Source organism: Ailuropoda melanoleuca, chromosome 8 (assembly GCF_002007445.2).
Source record: "Ailuropoda melanoleuca isolate Jingjing chromosome 8, ASM200744v2, whole genome shotgun sequence".
NCBI lineage: Eukaryota > Metazoa > Chordata > Mammalia > Carnivora > Ursidae > Ailuropoda > Ailuropoda melanoleuca.
Window position 1 is genome coordinate 34,553,990 of NC_048225.1, and position 27,642 is coordinate 34,581,631.

General features: G+C 35.4%; 1 protein-coding gene across 5 annotated transcripts in view; it reads left to right on the top strand.

Annotated features, from left to right (window-relative positions):
- The window catches only part of CCDC82 (coiled-coil domain containing 82), a 33,411-nt gene extending 9,457 nt beyond the window's left edge, over nucleotides 1-23,954 (top strand). For 3 of the 5 annotated variants that reach the window (XM_011232935.3, XM_019806425.2, XM_034666131.1), the window contains 5 exons: nucleotides 7,549-7,641; nucleotides 9,986-10,110; nucleotides 13,733-13,903; nucleotides 17,880-18,065; nucleotides 22,999-23,954. In XM_011232935.3, the coding sequence (XP_011231237.1) occupies nucleotides 7,549-7,641; nucleotides 9,986-10,110; nucleotides 13,733-13,903; nucleotides 17,880-18,065; nucleotides 22,999-23,064 (641 nt within the window). In that variant the 3' untranslated portion in view covers nucleotides 23,065-23,954. Of the gene's footprint in view, nucleotides 1-7,548; nucleotides 7,642-9,985; nucleotides 10,111-13,732; nucleotides 13,904-17,879; nucleotides 18,066-18,441; nucleotides 21,783-22,998 lie in introns of those variants that run through there. The other 2 variants (XM_019806426.2, XM_034666132.1) reach the window with 2 other exon arrangements.
- Nucleotides 23,955-27,642: the final 3,688 nt, after the last annotated feature.

Sequence of the window (27,642 nt, forward strand, 5' to 3'; positions counted from 1 at the left end):
CATTCACCTGCTAAAAGACACGTTGGTTGCTTCCAAGTTTTGGCAATTATGAATAAAGCTGCTATAAATATTTGTGTGCAGATTTTCTATGGATACAAATTTTCAGCTGATTTGGGTAGATATCAGGGAGCTCTGTGCTTGCTTCTACTGTTGAGCATCTCTGCCTCAGAGAGATGAATCTCATTTTTTATGTAATACATTTTACCTTGTGTGTTCCTAATTGCAACTTCTTCCAGCTTTATCCTTGCAAGTTGTCTTTTCTCAGCTTGTAACCATATTCATGCCTTTCCTCCCTTGAGTTGGTATGTTTCATTAACCACTATTCAAAATTTTATTCTTTGTTCCAGTTTCTCATTAACTCTACAAAGCATTGTTGGGCTCTTGCACCTATCAATCCAGTGAAATTGCTCTCATTGAAGTTAGTGATTACTTCGTAGTTGCCAAAATGCTTTTTCAGTTCTTATGTTAAGGTGGTATTTGTTATGTGCTTTGCCACCAAGAATTGATCACTCTACTCTCCCTTTTAGAAAGTTCTCTTTTTAGCTTCTGTGGTAACATTCTATCTTGTCTTTCCCTTTATAATATTGCTTTCCTCTTTTTCCACTTGCCATGTAAATATTGGTGTTCTAAAGGTCATCCTCAAACTCCCTTGCTTGTGCTTCTCTTCCCCATACCTTTAGCCCAGTCTATAGGCAAAAATTGCCAAACTTTTATTTCCAGCACAAATTTCTCCAAAGCCTAAGTCACAATTTTTCATCTTATTGAACATTTCATCAGGGTATCTTTCAGACACCTCAGACTCAATATGTGTAAACTAAATTATTGAGCGCTAACATAAAGGAGTTTTGGGGTAGTGTAGAACTATTGTTTTTTGGGTTGTCATGGTGGTTACACAACTTTATGCATTAGTCATAGAACTGTACACCAAAAAGAGTGAAATTTATGGTATGTAAAAAAGTAAAATTCAATAAAGAGAGCCAAATAAATGGGCATTCCCTCTTCCAAAAATAACCTCAATAGTTAATCTACTTCACTTCTCTTTGCATTTCTCACACTCTTTAAGGTTGATGATACATTATAGGAACTCATTTTTAGTTGGATAAATGGATGATTAAGATAAGTGTATTGGCTAAAGGCTCTTGGGTCCATACTTCAAGACAGAGAAATGTTAGATCTGATCAGATTGCTTAAAACATCAGAGGAAAACAATCCCACACATTTTAGAGTGATAATTTATGACTTGTTTTTAATACTTATCAATGTTTATGCCATTTATGAATATAATAAATAAAATTAAATATAGGCGGTTTCCAATTTGTCAAGGGATTATGTTCTGAAAGTCGCTGTAGGTTAATTCTCACTCTTTAAAAATATATTTTCTCATTAAAGTAATAGCCTATGTAATGAATAATAAACACTACACTGTGGCCTTGGTTAAACTATAATTAGGCTAATATTCCCAGATTCATTCTCTTCACAACCTCTATAAGAACACTGACAACTAACTACTCATAGTCAACATATGGTCACAATTTGGTAGAAAATTTTCTAATTCCAAATTCATGACTCAGGTGAGAATCACAATGAGTGGCCAATGCAATTTTACCTTTTTGAAGAGAACAGTTCTACCTACAGGAAGACATTTTGTCACTTCCTCATTATCTGCCATTTGGCTCTGAGAGATGTATCGGTAACACCTCAGAATAGTTTCCTCTTCCACTACACCTTTGAAGCAGTTGAAGACAATCATGGTCTTTTTTCCTTCTCATAAATCCTGTATTTCCCTAAATTTATTTTGAGACTGCAGCTCCCAGAAAAGATATGATAAAAAGTAGAGGGATAGACTAGCAATCCACTCTATTCCAGACCTATAATGTTCACATGCTAATACTATTACACACACATAGATAGGAATAAACTTCAGATTTGTGGATACTGAAGATTATATTGTTTTTCCAGTACTCTATCATATGTTCAAAGTGACAGAGAAGAAAATACAGACAGAAGATTACATCTCAGTCTACTAGTGCCTTGCTAGATAAATACTTGCTAGTGTACTGGAAATTAGACTAAAAGCAAACATTAACTTAGTCTCTACCTAGGAATTAAAAAGAATAATTCTATCAACATAACACAGAGTGTGCCTAAGAACAGTCTTGCAACCATTTACATTGAATATCAAATTCTAGAATTTTCCCTCTTTTGTAGGATAAGTAAAAAGTGCCAGTGAAATCATATTGTAGCACAAGGGAAAGGTAACAATGCCCTGAAGACTCAGAGGAAGAAAGTGCCTGTGAAAAGTGTTTCATTAAAGGAAACAGAAGAAAATTGTATAAAGCATTTGCTTTACAATCTGTGAAAAGGAAATAGGAAGCTGTAAGGAGAGAACAACTTGAGGGGAAATAGAGCTACCTAAGGATAAGTTGCTAGAAAATTAAAAATATAAAGTCAGAAATAAAATCTATACTGAAAGATGTAAACAACAGAATTAACAGTACAGAAAAATCTTATCAGTGATATCTAGGTTAAATGTAAGAAGTTCCTCTACCATAGAGAAAATGAAAACAGTTCTAAAGAAGAAGATAATACATGAATGAATAGAAATGATTCTATTTCACATATTTCTGGGGGGAAGGTACAGAACAAATGGAAATCTAAAGGAAGAAAATTCTATAGCTTCAATCGGAAATGTAAAAGATTTGAATGTGCTAAGAGACAGCATGTTTTTGGATGGAAAAACATGGAGCTGTGAATTCAGAGGTGTAATAGAAGAAAATATTGTTAAGCTGCTGGACACATGCATTTATGCATGTTAAGGAGGCTCACATCCTAATAAGTTGATGAAAATAGATTTGCAAATAGACATGTGAAGGAAATATTTTTCTAATTATAAGAATGAAGAAAAAGTTATCTAGGCATCCTTTTTAGAATCATAAAAATGGTTTAATACAGGGGTCCTGGGCTGGCTGGCTCAGTCAGTTAGGCAGCCGACTTAATTTCGGCTCAGGTCATGATGCCAAAGTTTTGAGATTGAGCCCTATGTCAGGCTCTTGCTTAGCATGGAGTCTGCCTGAGATTTTCTCTCTCTCTCTCTCTCTCTCTCTCTCTCTCTGCCCTTTCCTCCACTCATACTCACTCTGTCTCTCTCAAATAAATAAAATCTTTTTTAAAAATGGTTTAATATATTAACTGGTTGCATTAATATGTCAAAAGACAAAAATCATAATTTTAATAGATTCTTAAAAAGTTGATAAAATTCAATGCCCATATTTAGTTTAAAAACAAAAAAACAAGTCTTAAAAAATTAGTCATATATTTGTCCTTTACGTAACAAAGAATATTTTAAACAATATATACTTCTAATGAAGCGGTAGAGATACTCTCGTTAAGGAATAAGGAGTACCTGGGTGGCTCAGTCAGTTGAGTGTCTGACTCTTGGTTTCGACTCAAGTCATGATCTCCGAGGTCGTGGGATCAAGCCCTGTGTGGAGCCCTGCATTGGGCTCCACACTCAGCAAGGAGTTGGCTTGAAGATGCTCTCCCTCTGCCCTTCCCTGACCCATGTACACATTCTCTCTCCCTCACTCTTTCTATAAAATAAAATAAAATAAAATAAAATAAAATAAAATAAAATAAATCTTTTAAAAAAAAGAACGATAAAATTTTTCTACTCTGTTCTAGATGTTTTGAACAATATAATAAAAAAAGTAAAACAAGAAATATAACTATTGAAAAAGAAAAGACATTATTTGAACATATATGTGTGTATATATATATATATATACCAAGCTATAAGTTTCTGACTCATTTAACCATGGATACAAAATTAAAAGAAAGCATATGAATAGATTGAGAGCAAGAGGACATGTAGCATATATTTCCATAGTTTTCTTAAATTCTTTTTTTCCTTTTGGGGGAACCTGTTAAGAGTAGAAAAAGAACCCAATTTCTTGCTCTTTCTCTTCTTTCTTACATTAGGCTCATACTTCCATTTCAAAAGAAAGTACACCAACACTCTGTGTGCTTCTATTGAGAGAATATTTATAAACATTCTCTTGGTTCTTGAAATAAACTTAGCACTAGCAAGACCACATCCTTCTCAGGGTTGGGAAAGAAAGCAGAGTCACTGCCGAGGAATTCCTGAACAGTATCTCCCTCTATCCAGCTCTGTGATGTGCTAGGAAGTTCATTTTCTGCAGATATATAAGAGAATATGACTATGGGGATTTGCAAAAGATCTCAGAAAGATGACCAGATTCACAATGAATATGTAAAATTTAATAGTTTTCTTGTATGCTATCAATAATTATTTAGAAGCTATAAAGAAGGAAAATTCCATTTATAGTAGCAAACAAAATAAAGTTCCTAGGCCTAATCTTAGGAATAAAAGCATGACTTTATAGGTACAAGAATAAACTTTACTGTGAAATAGCAAAGAAAACATGAATAAAAGAGACCTAGCATGTTTCTGGAAAGCAATAAATAGTACAAGAAATTATTTCTTCTGAAATTAACATTTTTTTAAGGGGTTGAGGGGCAAAAGGAGAGGGGGAGAGAGAATCTTAAGCAGGCTCCATGCCCAGCTCAGAGCCTGATGCTTGGCTCAATCTCACAACCCTGAGATCATGACCTGAGGTGAAATCAAGAGTCTGACACTTAACCGAGTCACCCCAGAGCCCGTGAAATTAACTTTTTGATTCGACTTTGCAAAACAATTGCTAAAGTTCACTTGGGAAAAATATATGAGAATAAATAAAATTAGACAACAAACAGTAAGTCAGAAGGACTTGCCCCACCAGATATAAAAATTACCGTAACATTTCAGTAAGTGAAGCAGTGTAGTACTGGCATGAAAATGACAGATCATTAAGAAAGGTACATGGCGCTGAGACAGAATCTTAACATATATGTGAAATTAATGATAAAAGGTGCATGGAAAATCAACAGAATGACTCAACTACCCTATGATTGAGTATGGGGAAATTGACTGACTACCTTGGAAAAATCAAGTTATGCATAAACACAAATATTGTTGATTTTCTCCTGTATTCTTTGGCAACTTTTTTATAATCAAAGAAGAAAAATTTAAATGATAGTCCTAGGATGTTCCACAGAAGCTCATCCAATATAGGGATTTGAGCACTGAAAAAAGCTCTGGAGGAGGTCTGAGCTCTAATCCTGATTCTTCCTCTATCTAGTTGTGTGAACTTGGGTAAGTTCTTTCATCATTGGGTCATTTTTAAAAATTTTAAAATGAGAGATTTGAGGGTGCCTGAGTGGCTCGGTCGGTTAAGCGTCCGACTCTTGATTTCAGTTCAGGTCATGATCTCAGGGTTTTGAGATCAAGCCCCACATTGGGCTCCATGCTGGGCATGGAACCTGCTTGAGATTCTCTCTCTCCCTCCCACCATCCCTCTCTAAAAAAATAAAATAAAAAATACGAAATGAAGTGAGAGATTTGAATTATTTTCTCCAGTTTCCCATTCACATCTAAAATTCCATGTTCTGAACTGTATTATCAAACCTAACTACAATGCAGAACAACATCTACTTAGGGGATAGTAGCATGAAATCTGGAGTTACACTATTTGGGTTCTAAGCACTGGTTTCAACACTTAGTAGCTGTGTGATCTTGGGGAAATTTTTCATCCTCTTTGTATTTATTTCCTTAACTAAAAATAAACTGAGGGTATTGATAGTATCTCATAGGCTTGTATTGAGAAATAAAGCAATGCATGTAAGTACATGAAAAACTGCCTGGCATATACTTGCTCAATAAAATATTTTTTCAATCTGAGATGCCAGGAGCTTAATTCCTCCACCACCCATCTATCGACTCAAGCACAGTGAAACTGAGGCCTTCTTGACTCTTTTGAAGGAGATTCTGATATGCATTGGTAGGAGAGAGATTCTGTGGTTAGGCAAAAATTCTCCAGATGATTCTGATCCTCTGCCCTTTCTTTTTACTCCCAATTCTAAAGAAACACCATCAAGGTCTTTAAAATAGAACAATAGTTCCCACACTCTACAGCAGGTGAGTAAGGTTGAGCATCAGCACATTCAAAGACTGATAAAATCAGTGGGATAAAAAAATTCTATTTCAGTTTATTTGATAGTTAAACTTAGGAGCACAGGGGATGAATTTCATGTTTTTTCCCCCTCAACATGTCTATTAATATTCCTAGAACATTTTCCCCTTAATATAGTTTGGGAAGTGCTAGAGTTTAAATATAGTTTAACACTCACAAATTAAATGATATACCAATGCTATTTATATCCAGAGGTTGATGAAAATCTAGTCATAATAGAATGCTATTGAAGTATTATTTCATTTTCCAATTACATTCTACTGATTTTTTAAAAAAATACTCATAAATGGCTGTGATCAGTTCTTTTATATATAGGCCCTCTAAAGTCTAAGGGCCCTGGTGCAAATTATCTGCTATTGTCATTTAATTTTATTAGTGCTTTATTTTGGCCACTTTATTACTTTAATTATATGTTTTCTTAAAAAAGATTGCATACTAAATATTTTTCCTGAAATCTAAAGTTTATACAGCCCTTTTAGTAGCTAAAATATAAGTTAAAATATTTCTCCATGTTAAATCTCATTTTTGTTTTATTTCAACAAAAGTAAGGTCAAAATTCACTCATAAATGCTAACATAGGTCTTATTTTGCTTAAATTTCTCACCAAGCATCATCCACTTTTCCTGAAATGCTCAGGCTGCCCCTAATATTCTTATATGTGCCCAGGCCAGGGCAAATGTTCTGTGATGACTGTTTGGATCAAGGAAGAGGTTGTGTTTGGTAGAGAATATTTCTACAGCCATAGTAAACCCAAGAGCAATGGGAAATAGTAGGGACCTTCTCTCTTACCATTGCATGGCCCATCACAACAAATTCCACGGACCACATTAGGTTAATGGGAAGGTAGGCTTATACATTCGGTATGAGAAAGAGAAGACAGAACTTTTCTAAACTGATATGGAAAATCCTAAATCTGGAGCAGCAGAAAGGGAAATGGAGTTTTTATAGCCATTGGGGTTTTGGCTAGGGTAGTAATTTCTTGGGCAATTTCATATGTACCATGTTTCAGAGAGAAGTAAAGACAGGAGTTTCAGGTTCATATTGAACTATCTACTTATAAAAGTTTTCTTTTGCTTTCTCACTCTAATTGTTAAGTTGATGATTAAACTTAGGTCCACAAGGGATGATTTGGGTGTAGTTTTTTTGGGTTTTTTTTTTTTTTTTTTTTACAACATATCTCTTAATATTTTCTGAGTAGTTTTCCCTTAATAAGTTTGGAAAGTGAAGATTATTTGAAATAACAACTTGAAATTTTGGATTAGAAGCCAGTAAATCTGGAAAATGGAGATTTGCGCAGTGATAAGACAAGTCACCGAGGCTAATTAATTAGCCTATCCTAATTAATTAGGATAATTAAGTGACTTCTCCTACTTATAGTATTAATTTCTTAGAGAAAGGAACATATTCAGGGAATTGTTTTATTTACTATATTCTAATATGTATTTAAAATTAATTTCAGATTCTTTTAGTGACCACTATACTCACTTTGAAAGAGTTGTGAAGGCTCTTCTGATCAATGCTTTAGATGAATCTTTTCTGGGAACATTGTATGGTAAGTTAATACAAATGGAACGATTAGAGGTTTTTTCCTTTTCCAATTTTTAAACACCCTACTAATATATAATATAATATAATATAATATAATATAATATAATATAATATAATATATACTTAAGCAAAACCAAGACCCATTTTTAGGCCCTCCAATTGTTCCTTCTAGGATCAACTATAGCAGAAGCCCAGTCACATGAAAAACTTGTTACTTTTTGATGGCTGAGTAATATTCCATAAATATTACTCAGCCATCAAAAAGAACGATTTCTCAACATTTGCTGCAACATGGACAGCACTGGAGGAGATAATGCTAAGTGAAATAAGTCAAGCAGAGAAAGACAATTATCATATGGTTTCACTCATTTATGGAACATAAGAAGTAGGCAGATCGGTAGGAGAAGAAAGGGAAGAAAAAGGGGAGGTAAACAGAAGGGGGAATGAACCATGAGAGACTATGGACTCTGGGAAAAAACTGAGGGCTTCAGAGGGGAGGGGGTTGGGGGAATGGGATAGGCTGGTGATGGGTAGTAAGGAGGACACGTATTGCATGGTGCACTGGGTGTTATACGCAAGTAATGAATCATGGAACTTTACATTACTTTACATTAAAACCAGGGATGGTGACTAACAATATAGTAAAAAAATATTATTTAAAAAACAAAACAAAAATTAAATAAAAAACTTGTTACTGTTTATTATTTGTGATATGTGGAAAGTACAAAAGAAATATGTCATGTTCCCCTGCCCTAAGAGAGTTCACAGTGAATGTGAGGATGTAGGACATAGACCCAAAACAGCAGAGTAGTTCAATAGCTATGTGTTGTCCCAGCCTCTCTAAGCTCATTGAGTTTCACTGAAAGTTATATGCTGTTTTATGCTTTTGTGCCTTTGCCCATACTGTTCCCTCTTAAAATATAATCCCTTTCTACCCTAGATTTTCCAGGTAAAATTGTTTTCACTCTCAAAACTACTATGATCCACTCAAGTGATATTTTTACTCCCTCATTTGTGCTCTCAGTGTCCTGGTGGTACTGATGTGTATACACTTTTCATACTGTATTGAAAATGTATTTTTGCTTTCCTCCCTTCTAAGAGTACAGAAGAACCACACCTTAGATATACACTTATCCCTTGCATCTAGCACAGAATCTGGAAGTTACTAAAGACTATAACTATGTTGTATTGAATATCTACCTAATTGCCTCAGTGAGATTTCATTCACAGTTTATTAAATAAATATTTATTGAGTGCCTAAGCCTGGCTGGGGATATGGCAATGACTATGACATACAAGATTCCTGCCCTCATGTTGCTTAAAGTCTAATGAGAGACACAGACCATGAATGAGTAAACAAATACATGACATAATATAATTTCAACTAGTGATTAGTTCTTGAAAAAGAAAAAATAACGTAGGTTAAGGAGACCCAAGAGTGGTAAAGGGAAGGAAAGTATCTGTTAAATTGGTCAAAGAAGGTCTCTCAAGAGACGACTTTTAAATGAATGAAGTCAGGGAGAAAGTAATGCATAGATCTATCTGAGAGCACAGTAAGTGCAAAGACCCTCAGGTAAAAGTAAGTTTGATGTGATAGATGAATGGAAAAAGAAGAAGTGGTATATATATCCAATGGAATATTACCTAGCCATAAAAACAACATGGATGGATCAAGAGGGTATAATGCTAAGTGAAGTAAGTCAGTCAGAGAAAGACAAATACTGTATGATCTCACTTACATGTGGAATTTAAGAAACAAAACAAATGAACAAAGAAAAAAGAAACAGACTCATAACTGTAGAGAACAGGTGGTTACCAGAGAGGAAGATGTTGGGGCGGGGGATGAGTGAAACAGGTGAAGGGGATTAAAAGTACACTTACTGTGATGTGCACTGAACAATGCATAGAACTGTTGAATTAGTATATTGTACACCTGAAACTAATATAACACTATATGTTAATTTTACTGGAATTAAAAGAAAAGAGTAAGTTTGATGTATTCAAGGAACAATCAGAAGGCCTCTGTAGTTTTTTCCTTCTCCTAATGCTCTGATGGAATTTTTTTTCATTAATTTTTTAAAAATTTCAAATGCTTTTAACCAGTTAACCAAGTATCTTTTTAGAACTATGGTAAGAAATCCTTAAGTCAACTATTTAATTATTTCCTACTACTGTTTCTCAACCATGGCACTATTGGTATTTGGGGAGGCTGGATAATTCATTGGTGTGGGGGCTTAGATAGATAGATAGATAGATAGATAGATAGATACATAGATAGATACATAGATAGATAGATAAATTTCCAAAAGGGCTAAGTGATTATTTGCTGTTGTTGTTCCCCTGAACAGATGGCACCAGACAAAAATCGTATGCACAAGATATGTTGACATCTCTTCATTATTTGGATAACCGCTTTGTTCAGCCTCGTCTAGAGAGTTTAGCTTCTAGAAGTCGTTGGAAAGAGCAATATAAGGTATATAGTTTAATTTGTTTTTGAGTCTCTGGTTGGGGGGGATGGGAGTGGCAGACCTATCAGGATTTCAATATCCAGCTATTAAACTGAGTATTGACTGAATACTAACTGAATAATCTTCTAAATTATTGGCATTTTTTCTTTGTTAAATAATCAACTTGTTGTTTCTCACCTTTTCTAAAGGCTGCTATTGTTTTAATTATTATAACACTTATTATATGTATCCAGTAGTTAAGTAGTTCTAAATGATGAATAACTTTAGAACATCTCCGGGGCTTAGCCCATCTATTAAAATGAGGAGGTTATCTCACAGGATATTAATTGTTTTTTCAGAAAAGAGTTCCATTGCTAAAGAAGTTTGAGAAACAGTGGGTTTAACTTAAACTTAACTGGAGGACTTTTCAAGGAACATTAATGTGTCAGCTTATACTGTAAATCTTCAAGAGGGTTATGTAGAATGCAATGCTATCCAAATTTGTGTTTTCCTATGAGACTCCTTTTCATGAACTACCTTTTATCACCTCCTAGAATAATTGATTTCCGTAACATAATTTGGGAAACACTGGCCTAGGTTGTCTTTGACATCCTTCTCTACCTTAAGGTTTTGTAATTATTTGTAATTAAGATTTTGTAATTCTACCAATTTCTGGGAAGCATCTTTTTAATTTTAAGACTTATTGTATTCCATGTTATCTCATAGGTTTCTATTTTATGATCTCTAATAGTAGAGGCTGTCTTGTATGATTTTTAATGGTTTTTTCTTAATATCCCTGCTTCTAATATTCTATCTTTTAACAATTAGCAAGAGGGAAAAAAAATGGCAAGGTAACAGAAGTTCAAGTTCCTAACAGTCCTTCTAGCACTTAAATCATTAGCTATTCTACCTCATTTATGTCAGATTTGGTTTCATCTAAGGCCTGTTCAGTCTTGAATTACCTGATAAATTAGCCACAGATGGTTTAGGTTTAAGGGACAGTTATGGGATTACAGAAATAGAAGCCTTCAGTTTGGAGGATGGCTGAGTTTAGCTCCACCATATATGTATTTTTGACTTTGGGTGGGTTTTTAGCCTCTTTAAACTCCACTCTCTTCCTCAGATACAGAAAATATTTACTTAATTTAAAGGGAAATATTTACTTACTTGGAAGATAAAATACATAGCACAGTTCTTAGAACATAGTATAAATATTTTCTTTAATAGAAAAATAGCGTGAATTATTGATCATTTAACTTTGCCAAGTAATTTTCATGCAATGCAAAGTATCTTTTTTTCACAATAGTATTTTTATTATATTATGTTATTCACCATACAGTACATCCCTGGTTTTTGATGTAAAGTTCGATGATTCATTAGTTGTGTATAATACCCAGTGAACCATGCGATAACGTGCCCTCCTTACTACCCATCACCAGCCTATCCTATTCCCGCACCCCCCTCCCCTCTGCAGCCCTCAGTTTGTTTTTCAGAGTCCATAGTCTCTCATGCTTCATTCCCCCTTCTGATTACCCCCCTTTCTTTATCCCTTTCTTCTCCTACCAATATTCCTAGTTCTTATGTTCCACAGATGAGAGAAACCATATGATAATCGGCTTTCTCTGCTTGACTTATTTCACTTAGCATTATCTCCTGCAGTGCCGTCCATGTTGCAGCAATGCAAAGTTTCTTATTTGATCTTCAGAGTAACCTCATGAGGAAGGCACTATTCTTTCCTCTGTTTTAGAGTTGAGAAAACTGTGACTCTGAACACAAGGTTACACAGCTAGTAATTAACTAAGCCAATATTTAAACCTAGAAATCATAAGTTTCTAGTATTTCTTTGACTCCAAAGCCCATGCCACTATGCTATTTTATGCTTAACTATACCATGGTATATTATGCTGAATTTGGATTACCTGATGTTGAAATAATAACTGTGAGATACAAGAATACGTTAGCTTAAAAATTTAGAGACATTGGGGCGCCTGGGTTGCATAGCGGTTGAGCGTCTGCCTTCAGCTCAGGGCGTGATCCCGGCGTTATGGGATCGAGCCCCACATCAGGCTCCTCTGCTATGAGCCTGCTTCTTCCTCTCCCACTCCCCCTGCTTGTGTTCCCTCTCTCGCTGGCTGTCTCTATCTCTGTCAAATAAATAAATAAAATCTTTAAAAAAAAATTTAGAGACATAGGTAATTCAATATGATCTTGGTAGGAATTAGCTAAATTATGCTGAAAAATAAATAATATGACAGATCAACAATGAAAATCTTTTTTTTTTTTTTTAAAGATTTTATTTATTTATTCGACAGAGACAGCCAGCGAGAGAGGGAACACAGGCAGGGGGAGTGGGAGAGGAAGAAGCAGGCTCATAGCAGAGGAGCCTCATGTGGGGCTCGATCCCATAACACCGGGATCACGCCCTGAGCTGAAGACAGACACTTAACGGCTGTGCCACCCAGGCGCCCCAACAATGAAAATCTTAATAGCTTAACCCAACAAAGCTTATTTTTTCAGTTATATTATATGTCCAGTGTAAATCCACAAGAATGTTCTGTGTATTGGAGTCACTCACACAGCCAAGCTGATAGAGCTTTCGTCTTGGATGTGTTTCCATAAGTACCACAGAAACGAGAAGCGAAAGTGGTTTAGTCACCTATTCACTCTCAATGTCATCCTGTTAGTGACATGTGTCCCAAACTGCTATGAAATATGAGAAATATTAAAAGTAGAAAAAATGCAATGTAGTTGTGAGTTATACAGTGCTAAAAAGGAAACTATTGGTATACTGAATATTTAATTACCATTAGGCTGATAGAGAATACAAATGTGGATTAGTAACCCTGCTAATATGCTTACTGTATGTAGTTCAAATATTATGGTAAAACCTAATCTACACTACTAATTATGACAGTAGTATCTAGCACAGGCCTAGAGTGTGAGCAAAAATATGCAACCAGAAGTAATTGCACAGCTTAATAAAGCTTATTTATGAATGCCAAATATTTTCTCAGTTTGCTTACTCATTGCTAATTTAGCTATTAGACTGTCCATATCAGTGCTGGCCAACTAGCAGTCCTAGTTCGAACTTGCTTATTTTCGTAGTCCTTTAGTAAGTAGCCATAAGATGATCAAATCATTTCTAGAATATTTTGTGGGAAATAGGATATAATTTACACCATAGAGACTGAATGTGGTCTGGTTTTTCTCAATTTTTGACTAACCTCAATGAATTCATCTTTTTGTTATAGTATCCTGAATTTTTGCTGCTCTGTTTTTCTATTTTTAACTATAATACCTCATTTACACTAGCTAGAGATGAGAAGAAGGAAAAGAATTAAAATCTGTGAGGAACACTACTTAATAGTAACTCAAAAGTAGGAAACTAATTTTTTTTTCTAGTCTGGTTTCTTTTCATTTAACAGCCTAAATTATAAGTTCTTTTTTTTAACTTAAAAATACCTTGTCAAATATCTACTGTGTGCTTTGTGTTAAAGCAAGAAAAAACAGTGTTTTGTTCTTGTATCCTACCCCATTATTGTGATTCCAAATATTGGTTTTAATTTGGTTAGGTTCTTTTTATGTTTTATTTTGTTGTTATTTTTTCCAATCTTGGAAAGCTTCATTACATTTTTCAATTGTTTTCAGGAGAGGGTGGAAAATTATTCTAATGTAAGCATCCATTTGAAGAATCCTGAAAACTGTTCCTGCCAGGCCTGTGGCTTGCATCGCCACTGCAGATACTCGGTGCATTTATCAGGAAAGTTGTACAACACCAGGACTATGGAAACAGATGATTTCATGTCACATGATAAACAGGTATTTTTTCCTCTCATTTTAGTTTTCAGTATTTAGCTTTTAAAATACATAGCTTGCACAAATAACCCTGTTATTTTTACAAATGGAGAAAGCACTAGGAGAAGGGAAAAGAGTACAAGGAAAGAGGGTATAATTTTTGAATGTGAAAAATATGCCTTGCATATGTTTATGGCACCGGATACTAGGTAGAAAGTTTTTTCCCTTTAGCAAAGAGGAGGCACCTTTTTAGGCTGCTCTGGGTTTTCATCATTAACCTTGTGAAATGGTGTTTACACTTTAATAAAACACGATGATAACAATAGCATTCAGAGCAGCAAGTTCCCATGTAAGCACTTAGACTCCTGGAGGGGTCAGTTGGTGTGGTTAGTTTTTACTACCTGCTATTACAGGAAGGACTTGCAAAGGTGGTTCAATATAATATGTATTTTTCAATCTACAATATCTACTGTCCACCTTACCTAAAAGTACCAATGGACAAAGAAACAAGATTAACATTCTTCCAGGAGACAATTATGAGAAGAAAATAGTTTCACTTACTTGCACAATAAACCGTATTTCAATTTTAAAAAATTCACTCCTAATTCAGATACTAAACTTGGTGTAAGTATACATCACCCGAACTTCAGGGAGGGGAGAAGGGTGTAGGATGAGGATGTGAAGGCAGATAACTGGGGCAAGGGAAGCTAAAGTCCCTTTGGCGTCCAAAAGAGAATTTAACCCAAGTGGAAAATTTTATGGCAGATAATTTACCAAATTGACAGTCCCCAGGCAAATAATTGAAGATGCCTGTCATCTTAATATGAGAATAGAAAGAAAATGATGTTTCAACCTAGAGTATATCAGAAGTGTGTCAAAGTCTAGATAATCAACACATAGTTAAGGTGCTATTAATTTTGAATGAAAAGATAAAACTGAAGAAAATATTGGAAATATTTGAAGAAAAGTATTTGATAAACAAAGCAGTACAGTGTGAAGAGAGAAGTGCACGTGCAGTCTACTTCTATTTATTTTTTAAATCTTTATAAAAGTATTGCATTTATAAATACAAAAATATTAATATTGAGAGCTTCCTCTGGTGAGTCTGTATATCCATGAAGGGTGTGTGTGTTTGGGGGACTCTTAGAGTTGCCTCTAAATATTGCCAGTCAGTTATTAAGCTAGAAATAGATTATTAATCTAAATCCTTCTACTATATTGGGTAGTATGATTCCTCAGTACTAGTGGCAGTAATTGACCAGATGCCTCTAAACAATCTGCAAGAATCACTTAGAAAGTTTGTATGGGGATAATGAATTCAGAATTAGTCTTTAATGTATCATTTGGCAAGTTACTATAAAAACACATTTCTTTTCTCAACAGTCAATATGCAAATCTCCCCATTGTTTAAAAACCAATCTATGATTTTTTATGAATTAAGATACATAGAATCCTAATAAAAGTGATTTAATACTTTAAGGATCATGTCCTATTGTACAGGTCAAAAATAGTGCTGTACATTCACTGTCTTTGCTGTCTACAGCCAATCCTAGAAAGGGAAGTGAGTTAGAAAACCATTTCTGGAATTCTGATATTCCTATGGAAGAGTAAAGATTCTGTATAAAATAGTTATTCAAATATCTAAAAAAGAAAAGAGATCTCACAAAATAAAAGCAAAGAACTTTAATACACCAGTCACACAATGGAGAAACATCAAAGTTAACAAATGTATTAGAAAATTATTATTCTCCATCTAAAGGTATACAATTCTCCATCTACCTTAAAATGCCAGTTGATAGCTCTCAAAGTAACAAAATATTTTTAAATCAAATGATTAAATGCAGTTCTGTCATGGTTGCATTGAAACTAGCAGTTTCAAGGACAGTAAGATTCCTAGAGAGAAAGATTGTGATACATCTTTTTAGAATACTGGATAACTACATATAGCCAGAATCATACTATACATATTCAGTGCCCATAAGTTTATGTTAGGCAAAGTATCCAATAAAGGCAGATGACACAATCATGAAGTTCTCTAAAGCATTTGCCCTTTTCTGTGAACACTTACTAGCAATGGTTTAGGCTTTTAAAATGTGATCACATTTTGGGGAAAAATAGTATGAGAATATTCTAAAGGTAATTTTGGGTTTATTGATCTACATAAGTTTAAGTAGCTGCCAAGAAGGTAGAAATTAGAAATGGAAAGAAGTAAACTATAACATTAAATATTTTCAATGGGTATTTTTGTTTCATACAGGTAAAAAAAAATTAATAAGGATTTTTAAATACCTCTCCTTCCCTCTTCCCCCAACTTAAAAATTTTATACAGATAAATTCCTCAGTTTTGTGGAAAAATAAAATACAGTGTGTTGGAAATTGTTTAAAAATTTTATCCAGAAAGCCATAGGAGACTTTATCCAGAACAGCCATAGGAGACTTCCCCCACACAATCTACTACTGCAACTATTGTGGTACCTTTTTCACTCAAACTAAAAAAGGAGGTATTGGCAAGGGAATTGTTAGCATTGAAATGACTGATTTGATGATAATGTTGAAATGGGAAGGTTACTGGGAGTAAACAAGCAATGTACAATAATACCTGATTATTTCTATTGATCTGAAAAACAGAAAGGTTTTCATAGAACTTGAACAGAAATGTGAACATGGTTTTCTTCAACATTTGAGAATTTTAGAAAGATTGTAAGACATCCCAAATATCATCTTCAAAAGATGATGCATCAAACCTGATTGTTGCTGATCATATGTAACTTTTATTCAGTTTTGCCAATACACTCTTCATTTTATTACTATTTTTTTTGCCAATATACTCAGATTATTATACTTATCACCTCTATGAACCCTTGCAGTGTGGCTTCAGAAAAACAATACAGTTCTTTGTCAGATTGTCAGATAGAATACAAGTTACACAGATCAATACTGTAACTATACCACTTGTAGTGAACTCATGAAAGTATAATCCATTAGTGAATTTAGGCACAGAGATAAATACATAATTTAATAGGACTTTGTCTATTTCCTCAGGTTACTCCATGAGAAGCAGATTGATCATATTATAAAGTTTTTAGTTGTAATGTTTAGTTTTTGGTTTTCTTATTTTAGTTATCACTGTATGTAACAGAGTACATATGCAAAACATTCTGAAGGAGGAATGTTCTGGTTGGTTGATTTCACAAGAAGAATATTCTTAATCATAGAATCCTGGAAGTCTATATAAACATAGAAATTAAAATTCTAATAGTTTGCTAATAATAAAGTATTAATGTGTTAATCATATCAGAGTGACTAATTAAAGAAACAAACATGACTAAACACAAAGTTATTTTTTACCTGACAAAATTTTTTGGAAAAAATTATTTACTGAAAAGCTGCCAATACTTAGTATTGGTTATAAGAGTTTGTTTCAGTTTTATATGTTGCTTATAAGCTAGAAAATTATTGTAATCCAGGCATTTTTTTAACTCAGTAACTATGTACATACAATTGTTTGCATGCTTTTCTTGTTTTCAAGTATGTCTGTCCTTCTGCATTAAAAGCCATTTTTCTTCACTGTCTCAAACTTGGCTAGCTATTTTCTGAAGACTTAGTTCAAGCATCACCAACTCAAGGACTCTTCTCATCTCTGAATTGGGTTAATTGTCCCTCTTCTCTACCTTGATAGCATCTCTCGCCCAGCATTTAACACTTTGTTCTATAAACATTTGTTTCTCTCCCAAGACTATAAGCTCCCCTAATACAGGTAAGTACATCTTTCACTTAATGTATCTACAGTGCTTAGCCCAATACTTGAAACATAGCAGATGCTCAGTTTTTCTTATCTAAGTTATATAATGAGAGAAGGTAAGGGAACCATTGTATTAACATTTTAAAAATTAATAATGCATTTATTAGATTTTGCTAATATACAGCCAGAAAGGCTGTATAATCATTACTATATTTTTTACTTCATATGTCAGATAATAATGTTTATTTCTTGATTTAGGTATTTACTGTTGGCAGAATTTGTGCTGATCGTACCAGAATTTATCATAAACTGAAACATTTTAAGTTCAAGCTGTACCAAGAATGTTGCTCCATTGCAAAGACAGAAGAAGTTGAAGGCGAACAGGTTAAAGAAACAGTGGAAAGAATTTTCAGTCACTCAAAAGAAAGCGGCTGGATTAAGGAGGTAAGGTGAATATAGAAGAATAATCTCATTCATAGATTCTGGAGCCTAATTATGATCAGCAAAAGGATACAAATGACTAGAAGACAGTGAAATTTAAAAGAGAATCTCTCCTTTTCCCCCGTCTTTGTATTTTCTCTTCTTCCACCCATTCCTTTCATGCCTATCATTGTCCAACCCTGAATAGGTGCCCTGATGTTCTAAGCATTCCTTCAGCTCATCAGATAAATTGAAATCAGCAATAATACCGTCCTGTAATGAAGGACCTCTGTCCTTTCACTTTTATATATATGGTATTCCTTACATATATATTAAGTCCCCTTATTTTCTTTGACAAATTGTGGGACTCACCTCTGCTTGTCTGCTTCCTATTCTTTAGAACAGTTCTTGTGACCCGAGAGTGAAGAAGCACCTGGTGCCAATCTGAGGAAAGGATCTCGGCTGCCAGTTCTAATACCACCCACATCCTCTTCTTGAGGACATGGGCTGAGCAGTGAGCACTGTAACTGAAGATCAAGGGGAATGCAGAGGTTTCAGGCCACGGCACTGATTTTGACTCCCCCAAATCCTGTTGATCACTAAATTTGATATCAGGGATAAAGTGGGGGTTTTGAAGAGTGCACTGGATTCCCGAAGATCTGCTGGCAGCTCATAAGCTCTGGTCTGCTCACAGAGCTTTTAGAATTGTTTATGGTACTTGGAAAGAATGCTAATATGATTGCAATCTTCTAAAACAAGTCTAGTTACGTGAATGTATGAAAGAAAACATATAGTAGATTTTCAGGCAACTCAGATCAACAGTATATTTAATCTTTAAAAAAAAAAAAAGCCTGACTTGAGATCTGTTGCCTGGGTTATTTATATCATAGGGAAATTTGTAAAAGAGGAAGATAAAAAAGAAGAGAGCTTAGTGAATAAATTTATAAGCAAAGGGAAAGAAAAAGAGAACAACAGGAACTTGTCAGGACATGTCATGTTCCACAGAGGTCTCCCAGTCCAGAGAGTGACATCAAAACTGGTTTCCCTTCTGACAATTATTCTCCCACCACAAGCCCCAACCCGGGATCTCTCTGTCTCCCCCGCACCCATCTTGACCTTTCTGTAGTCTTTCTCTCATTTTACTCTCCTCAGCTCTTTATCTTTTACTTTGCTTCAACTTCTCTCCTGGTGCTTTCCTCCCTGTCCTCCTCTGTGCTTTTCCATTTACCTTAGGGAGGAGTCATTACTTATCCAGTAAGTCCCGTCTTCATTTTCCATGATGACATGAAATTCTTAGCTGCTTTTATTGTTGCATTTAAGGGTTGCCAACACTCTAGTGGAGTTGAAAAACCTACTGGGACACCACATTTTTTAAAGAATTGTGTACTAGGTGTAAAAAATCACTGTGCATGTATTATACATATTATATAATAATAGTATATATGGGGAAGAAAGTTAAATTTCTTGTAGAGAAAAACTAAAAGCATTTCCAGATCATGTACAAGGTTTCTAACAGAAGGGACCTGGAATAAGAAAAAATATTCTTAGGAGGAAAAAAGCCAACTGTTCTCTTATGCTTCAAGAACAACACTTAGCATTGGGGAGTTAAGGTATTTCAAGATCATGCATGTTAAGGACAACATGCACCTTTTTTCCCCACATGCAATACCAAAGAGCTTCATTTTCTTTTTGGGATGCTTCCTGCTTTAAAAATATCTGTCTATAGATTTTTTCAAAAGATGACCTAGAAACTAAAGTTTAGAGCCACTGTAAACCCATATGCAGCTTTCTGTGCTGTGATTAAACTTCAGAATTAATCAAGTGCTCTGACATTTCTCAGCGTCACTCCACCTACCCCTCACATAGTGTGAGTGTCCTTCTGTGACAGCATCGCATTTGCTTGTGATGTACGCCTTCTTTGGCGGCAGACTCATGGCCATAGCTACCCTAACCCTTTTGAATGCCAGGGCTCAGTGCTGCTTGAGTGGCCCTATCTGTGGCCCTTTTTGCTCTTCCTAATTATTATGTCAACCCTTTCTTTTACCTCATGCAAACTATCTGGCCCTGGCTTCCCCCCCAGCTTGTATTACACACCTTGCTTTTTCCCTTACCTGCCCCTTCCTCCTCCAAGTGTTTTTCTTCCGTTGCCTCAGAACATCTCAGCATTTCTTCCCAAAGACCTGCCAAGGAGACTGACTTCATTCTTCTTGTTCCTCCTCCTAACAGTTGAGCTAGGATGATCTGTTTTTAACTTAGGATGACATTAAAGGGTAGGAGTTACTTGAGTGTAAGAAAAGAATGAATGATAAGAAAATTATAATAAACCAAAACATATAATAAATATAATAAAAATAATTGTCTCATTCTAAATTAGACTGAAAGAACATACTATCATATGCCACTGGCAAAATTCTAACAAATGTTTATTGTTAAGAAGAAAATGAATGTGATGATGGGATTTCCAGAGAAGTTGAAGATAGGGTTGTTGGGATGGGGTGGTGAATACATGAATATCAGGAAGTGGGGAAAGTATATCAATAAAAGTATGAAGTCTCAGTTTTACAATTGTATGTGAATTTTTAATGTATTACATAAAGATTGTTACATAAGAGAGAATTTTAAATAATGATTTGATATCCCACCCCTTCCTGAACCTCTCTTAATGTGGTCTCTTTTTCTTTCCCCCTTTAAAACTTTTTTTCCTTTTCTTTTTCTTTTCGCTCCTTAAACTGATGTTTCTCAAATGGTGGCCCTAATACCTATGTCAGAATCACCTAGAAGTTTGTGGAAAATGCATAGTTACAGGCCTCACTGAAGACTATTGAATGAGAATCTTTGGGGGTGTTAAACACCCCAGTGTTTAACAAATTAGGTGATTCTTAAGCAAATTAAAGATTGAGGGCCTCTGCTTAAAGGTACATGTCACTCTAGGTTCCGTTTTAGCCTCTTTATAGCTCTCTGCCTTGGCAAACCCATTCCTTTCTTTGCGTCTAATTGCTGTTTCTGAGCAGAAGACTCCAAACTCCTTTTATGTTCTGACCCCTTTCTCACACTCCGTTTCCACAGTTCCACCTGTTTTAATCAGTAGGTCCATCCAGGCACTCAAAGGGTAACATAATAAGATTCAAACTCTCCAGATTTTTGGGAAAAAAGAAGGATGAAACAGAATCTTTAGGTGGAGAGAATGACCAGGAAATATGAACTGCCTTCTCTGAGTTTCACTTTTCCTTTGGAGGGCTTTTTTTTTTTTTTTCCCCTTACTAAAGCTGCACCCTGCCTCTCCCCCGACTCTTTAAATCTCAAAAATAGCATACTATAATGGTTAAAAGCATGGATTTAAATATTTTCTAGCAGTAGAATTTGGAGGCAAGTTACTTTATTTCTCTAAGTTGTCTCTTTAGTAAAATAGGAATTAAAACAACAATAATAGAGTTTTGATTGTGGAAATTAAATGATCGACACGTTTTAAGCATTTAGTATTGGACCTAGAAATTAGTAAGTGATCAATTAATGTTAACTATTATTAGTAATAAAAGCAAGGAGAGGTTTTCCTTCCTTTTCTTCATATAGCTGGGATAGATTGTAATTTTCCAGAAAAAAAATTAATAAGAGAAAAAAACAATACAAAGAAAGAAAATATAAAAAGCATAAAACCAATCAACTTTTAAGGTATAGTTTTCTAATTCTAGGGTACTTTACTTCTATCTAGTAGAACCTAAGTACTTGGTCAAAAGAATCCCTAAGTTGTCCAAAGGTTATTTCCCCTCCTGTTCTGTTCTTCATTCTTTCCAGAGCAGGTGATCCAGTCAGAGATCTTTGAGGGGAAAAGTTTCATGGCCCTGTGTAGAAGGAAAGCACAGTCCTCCGATACTTTTCCATAGGTTCCTATTACCACAAAAGTCAGGGTCATCAGGATCCTCTCTTCTTCACTGAGAGTAGAACCAGAGTTCTAAGTGGAATAAAGAAACCGTTAGGTTAGTTAATCTCAACTGAAGTCAGCACTTTGAACCTGTCAAATCATCTGTGGAATTTCCAAATCATCCTGACTCTTACCTTGTCCTACCCTGGTCTTGACTCTTCATCTTCATTGGCTGTCATTCGAATTTGGGATCTCATTACCGAACTTATTACAATAGACTCATAACCAAATGCCAAACTATTCTAGAATGGATGTTTTACCATTTTTCTTAAAATACACTCCAGATCATGTCAATCTCTGTCTTAACACTTCAGCAGTTTCACATTGCCTGTCACATTATTGCTAAACTCCTTCACCTAGCATTTCATACTTGTTATTCTCTGACCACAACGTCTTTGGTTCAGTCTCATCTCTCTCTATTCCTCTAAAAAACCTCAAATTGTAGTCAAACCCCATACTTTCTTGCCTTTTCACTGCTGTATGGACTGTTGCCCCCCACCCCCACCAAATCTTTGCCAACCAAATCCTTTCTCCCATGACAGTTTAAGTGCTTCTTTTTCCTGATCACCTCAACTAACCATGGCTACTCTTTTGAATCTTCATACAGTGTCTATATAGTTCTTTATGGCACATGTTATTGGTGTATTACCACTAAACTCTGGCCTCCCTAGGGACAGGGAAAGCAATTTTTTTGTACTTAGACAGTAATTAGGAAGTATTCAATATATGTTGTGTGTTCAACAAATTTTTGTTGAATAAGTTACTGAAGTTGTTATACTTCTATAAATATGATAATAGAAAAATTGTATTTTATAAGAACATTATGAGATTAATAATAATGTTCAGTTTGATCTCTTGTCAATACTTTATGAGTTAGAAATGCTTATTTGAAATTGTGTCCCTTGTTTATAAGATTTTTGTTCATGATTATCTGAAATGAGAAGTGAAAGTGTTCCTGTTTGTGTCTATAGATAGAAAAGGCCTACCTTATCTTCTTTGCTTTGAGTAAAATAACTAGCTTTTTTATTGTATACACAGAAATATGGTCAACTTCAAGAATATCTAAATTGGGCGGATTACTTTCAAGATGAGAAGTTTGACTGAATTGTAACACATTTCCTTCAGAGAAGATTTTATAAATTCCTGTAAATGTGAAGATCATGAGTCTTGTTTCTCTGTATCATGTGACATATTTATATATTTTGTGTGTATTTTCATGGCAAATACCTTGTTTAAAACATATGTTCATCTTAATTTCTGTGAAATGGCACTCCACAGTAAAATAAAAGTTTTATCTGCTGTACATAGAAAACATAAGCCTAATATTTTTTAAGAGTATTTTAAAGTTATAAAACAATGCCTTTAAACAGATGATTATCAAGTGAATGAGCTGTTCATGTCCTGTCAGCTTAGTAGACAAATACTGTATTTTAAAAATGAATTCAGACTAACATCTACGTGTATTTATTATTGAATCCCTGCCCAGATGTGTTTATTATCGTTTCACAGTATTAAATGATCTGCACTGATATATTCTTTACTACTGTCATTATCTAAATCAGTGGGCCATGGAAGAAACCTAATGTTTCATTCAGTTCAATCCCCTCAAGTCAGAATCAGACTGTAGTTTACCCCTTCCAAAAGAGGAGTGCTTTTCTCCTTTTCTAAAGTTTCCTTTAGAAATAGATCTCAGGCCTCCAGAGTCTTTGAACCCTCACATTCAGGAATAATTTTGTGATATGTGTTTTCATGCTTCATAATGTTCTTTCTATTTTTTATTCGATTTGTCTACATGTTAATGATTAAGATGTATTTTATTTATTTTTATCCATAACCTTTCCCATATATGTATTTATGTTAGGATCCAAAGACCTCAGAGAGACAAATTCAGCCAAAAATAGTTTAAAAGCATACTTTGGCATCTGCATTGCTTTGCACATCTAAATTTTCCCATAATATAATAAAGTGAAATGGTTTCATAGTGACCAAATGGACCCTGTCTATTCTGTATCTTTAATTCTTAAAGGTAGTGTCATGGTAGGATCTATTTCACAATGCAGTTTTCAATAACTGAACCTGGCTTCAGTTATTATGTGGTTCATGCATGGAGTTCAGTGTATGTGCATACATAAAAAGCCACATTTTATTAAGTCCTTACATAGAGATCACTTCATATTTTCTTCAGTTTTCTGAAATTATCCCTATTCTTATTGTAAGCAAAACGAGTGGAAAAAGCTCACAAACCGTTGAGAATACTGATGCTGATGTTTCATGTGAGGAGTACATACTTTTTTGAAAAGTGTGAGATAGAAATTTCAGTCCATATCTCTGTTCTTATTTCTCTGGCACATGGAAATAATCATTAACCAAAATGAAGCCATAGTCGAAAGTTGAAGATGAAGTGACAGTGTCCAACAAGAAGCAAAGCAGAATTAGAGGAAAAGTAATAGTCAAGTTAGAAGGGTGAAGGATCATGAATGACTTGTAAAAAGGAAGGCTAAGGAAAAAGAAAGTGAATGATCTGTAAAGTATCTCTAATGCCCCTGGAAGCATCACTTCTCATACATGTGTGACACTACAGACAAATTTGAGAATGCTGAACAGGGAGAGTTCCTTCCACCTGGAGAGTTTTTCAAATTAATTTATGTATTTTATGTATTGTTTTAAATACCATGCATTTAATTTGTAAAAAATTAAGGCACTATTGATTAAAGGGACTTAATGATGGCAGCTGACCCAGTTCCTAGGTCAGGCGCCTTGTTGGCGTGAAGCATTTTTCCCGTTGGAACAGCACTCTGACTGTTAATCAGGAAATGTAAAAGCAGTTTTGCTGATGTCTGAGGTTACTGCAACCAAGCAAACTTCTTCAGTGGGTGTTTGAAGAATAAAAGACGCTTTTAGGTATACAGTAACACCAAAACAATGGCAGAGAAACAGGCTGTCAGGAAATGAGAATGAGCATGGATTAGGGGGGCCCAAAAGCAAATAGTCCATAAGAAAATGGAAATGTTGAAAAACTGAATCAATCTTTACAGGTATTATGACATACTGTATTGTTTTATCATCATCATAACCATCAATATCATTGATTTGATACAACACTAAAAAATACTTTATAAACTTAAAATCTCACATGTCTGAACTATTTAGGTCTGGGCCTTATTACTGTGTTAGGTAGCCATGGTTAGTAGAGATGATGAGATAGAAATTGACAAGTAAAAGGAAAGTAATGCTTGAAAGAATTCATATGGCTACACAGAAACTGTAGGGTTCGAGAACAATGCCATAAAAAGAGCGGGGGAGGGAAAAGAGGAAAAAGTGTTTATTTTATTGGCAGTTGCATGTAATTGACCATGTTTTCTCACTTGTCTGCTCTCATCTTCAGATGGGTAGTTCTATTCACTACTCATTTCTTGGAGGTATTACAGGACTGGCTTAGACGCCAGCAGGCTGATTAGAGTGTAATTGCAGCTTTGCTACACTGAGGCAGCAAGCCCAATGGTTGAGAGAGCATAGGTTTGACATCAGTGTTGAGGTAGGGTCCTGAGCTGTTACTTCCTAGTCACATGAACTGGAACAAGGCGCTTAATTTCTGTGAGCCTCAGTTTCCTCATTTCTAAATGAGGTTAATGATACTTCTCTTTCAAGACTGTGGATTAAAAGAGATCTATGTGAAGTCCTGTGCCCGAAACAGTGATTAAATAAACAGTAGCTGGGGGCGCCTGGGTGGCACAGCGGTTAGGCGTCTGCCTTCGGCTCAGGGCGTGATCCCAGCGTTGTGGGATCGAACCCCACGTCAGGCTCTTCTGCTGTGAGCCTGCTTCTTCCTCTCCCACTCCCCCTGCATGTGTTCCCTCTCTCGCTGGTTGTCTCTGTCTCTGTCAAATAGATGAATAAAATCTTTTAAAAAAAATAAAATAAAAAAATAAACAGTAGCTGGTATGAATGAAAATGAGGATGTGGATGCTAATGATTTCAACTTGAAATTAAATGGCTGTAAAGGAGAGATGTATACAAAAGACACTCTGAAAAAGTGACTTACACTAGTAAATATAATATGAACACTTCTTAAATTCCTGCTTGACGAGTTTTTAAGGTATGTCCTGTCTAGCATGGTAATCAAAGTTTATATCAGGAAGGAATAGCGGATTTGACTAAGGATTCTGTGTTACTAATGAAAACCAATGCTATGGCATGACTGTAGAGTGAACAGTGTTTTAAATTTAAATGTGAAGTACCCATAGTAATGGAAGATAATGTCTAATGAAGACAACTTTTTAAAAAATCAAGTATAAAATGATAAAAAAAACTCCTTCGATTTTTAATGATACCTCGTGAGAGAGTTCTCCATCAAATTTGCATATGTAACAGAAATATATTTCTGCCTTTCCCCATATGAGTAGTGAGGAACTTAGCCTTGGAAAGGACAGATAGAAGTTCCAATGAAAAGTAAAAAAGTTACATTCCATCAGAGTATACTTGCCCCCAGTTCCAAACAAATATTCCAGAACTCGTGAAAATAAAATGGACTAAAGCAGGCCAGCCTATTGGGAACTAAACTGTAAAAAAATCCAGCCTTACAAATGTTTGCATTGACATTTCCATTCATTTCTATTCATAGGTAAGTCTGGAGAAGGACCATGTTACTAAGATGGGAGAATTGGTTTAGATTAATGAAGTCCCATTGCTTGAGACCTCAAATCCAAATGACTTCCAAGTTAGGACTCACAGCATATTTATGGTCCTGACTATCCCAATAGTGTGCTCACCTGCCTTTACTCTCCATAAGTGATAATGACAAGCAGAGTCCAATCTACAGTTTGAGATCGTAAAGGCAGGGTCACATGAAGATGAGGGGACAGAAGTCTGTAACTGATGTATTTGGTTTGTGTTATTAAACTTCTTAAAACTTGACTACTGCATACTCATTTTCCTCCTTATATACATAAACCAGATAGCCATGGAGACCTCAGGTCTTGCAGTTGTTTGTCATAGGTTATCTTGTATTTTCAAAGAAAAACCTTTCTTTTCTAGAACTGGTGCTGGTGATTTCATTGTCATAAAATATTTTATTTATCCCTACAGATTTGCTTATAATCACCCAGGTTGACTTACCCAAAGACACACAACACAGGCAGGCAGGTAGAGAGACACTCGCCTGCCCTTTCAGAGCTAGCAAAGCGATTTCCTCTGTACCCCGCCCTCCTCCCCCTCCCAACACGCACATACTCACCCGTCTTCCTTATTATACTAATGAACTTTTCCTCGGTGCTCACCCAGCTCTCCTAGGGTGCTCAGTGGTGTCATTTACAACATATTGAAAAATGAAAATGATATCCTTCAGAGGGGCATAATGTAGGTCTGAAAGGGAAAATACATTCCCTGGCCGGGAATTTCTTAAACATTTAGAGCTGGTGAAGTAGTTATGTAGAGGTTGGGGAATTTCCCCAGCCTTCCCCACTTAGCCAAGTGAGGCTAAGCGAGCCCCACAGAGACGCGCAGGCTTTGGGATTTACCTCTTCGGCCACTGGGAGGCCCTCTGCGTTCCCCTTTCTCCGGTGCCTGGCTGCAATTACTCACTCGTGCAGTGGCACCAGCCTTCCACCAGGGAGCCGCGGATCAGCTCTCCCGCCCGCCCCCTCCCCCCGCCCCCATCTGCAGCTTGCTGGCTCTCTCTTTCTC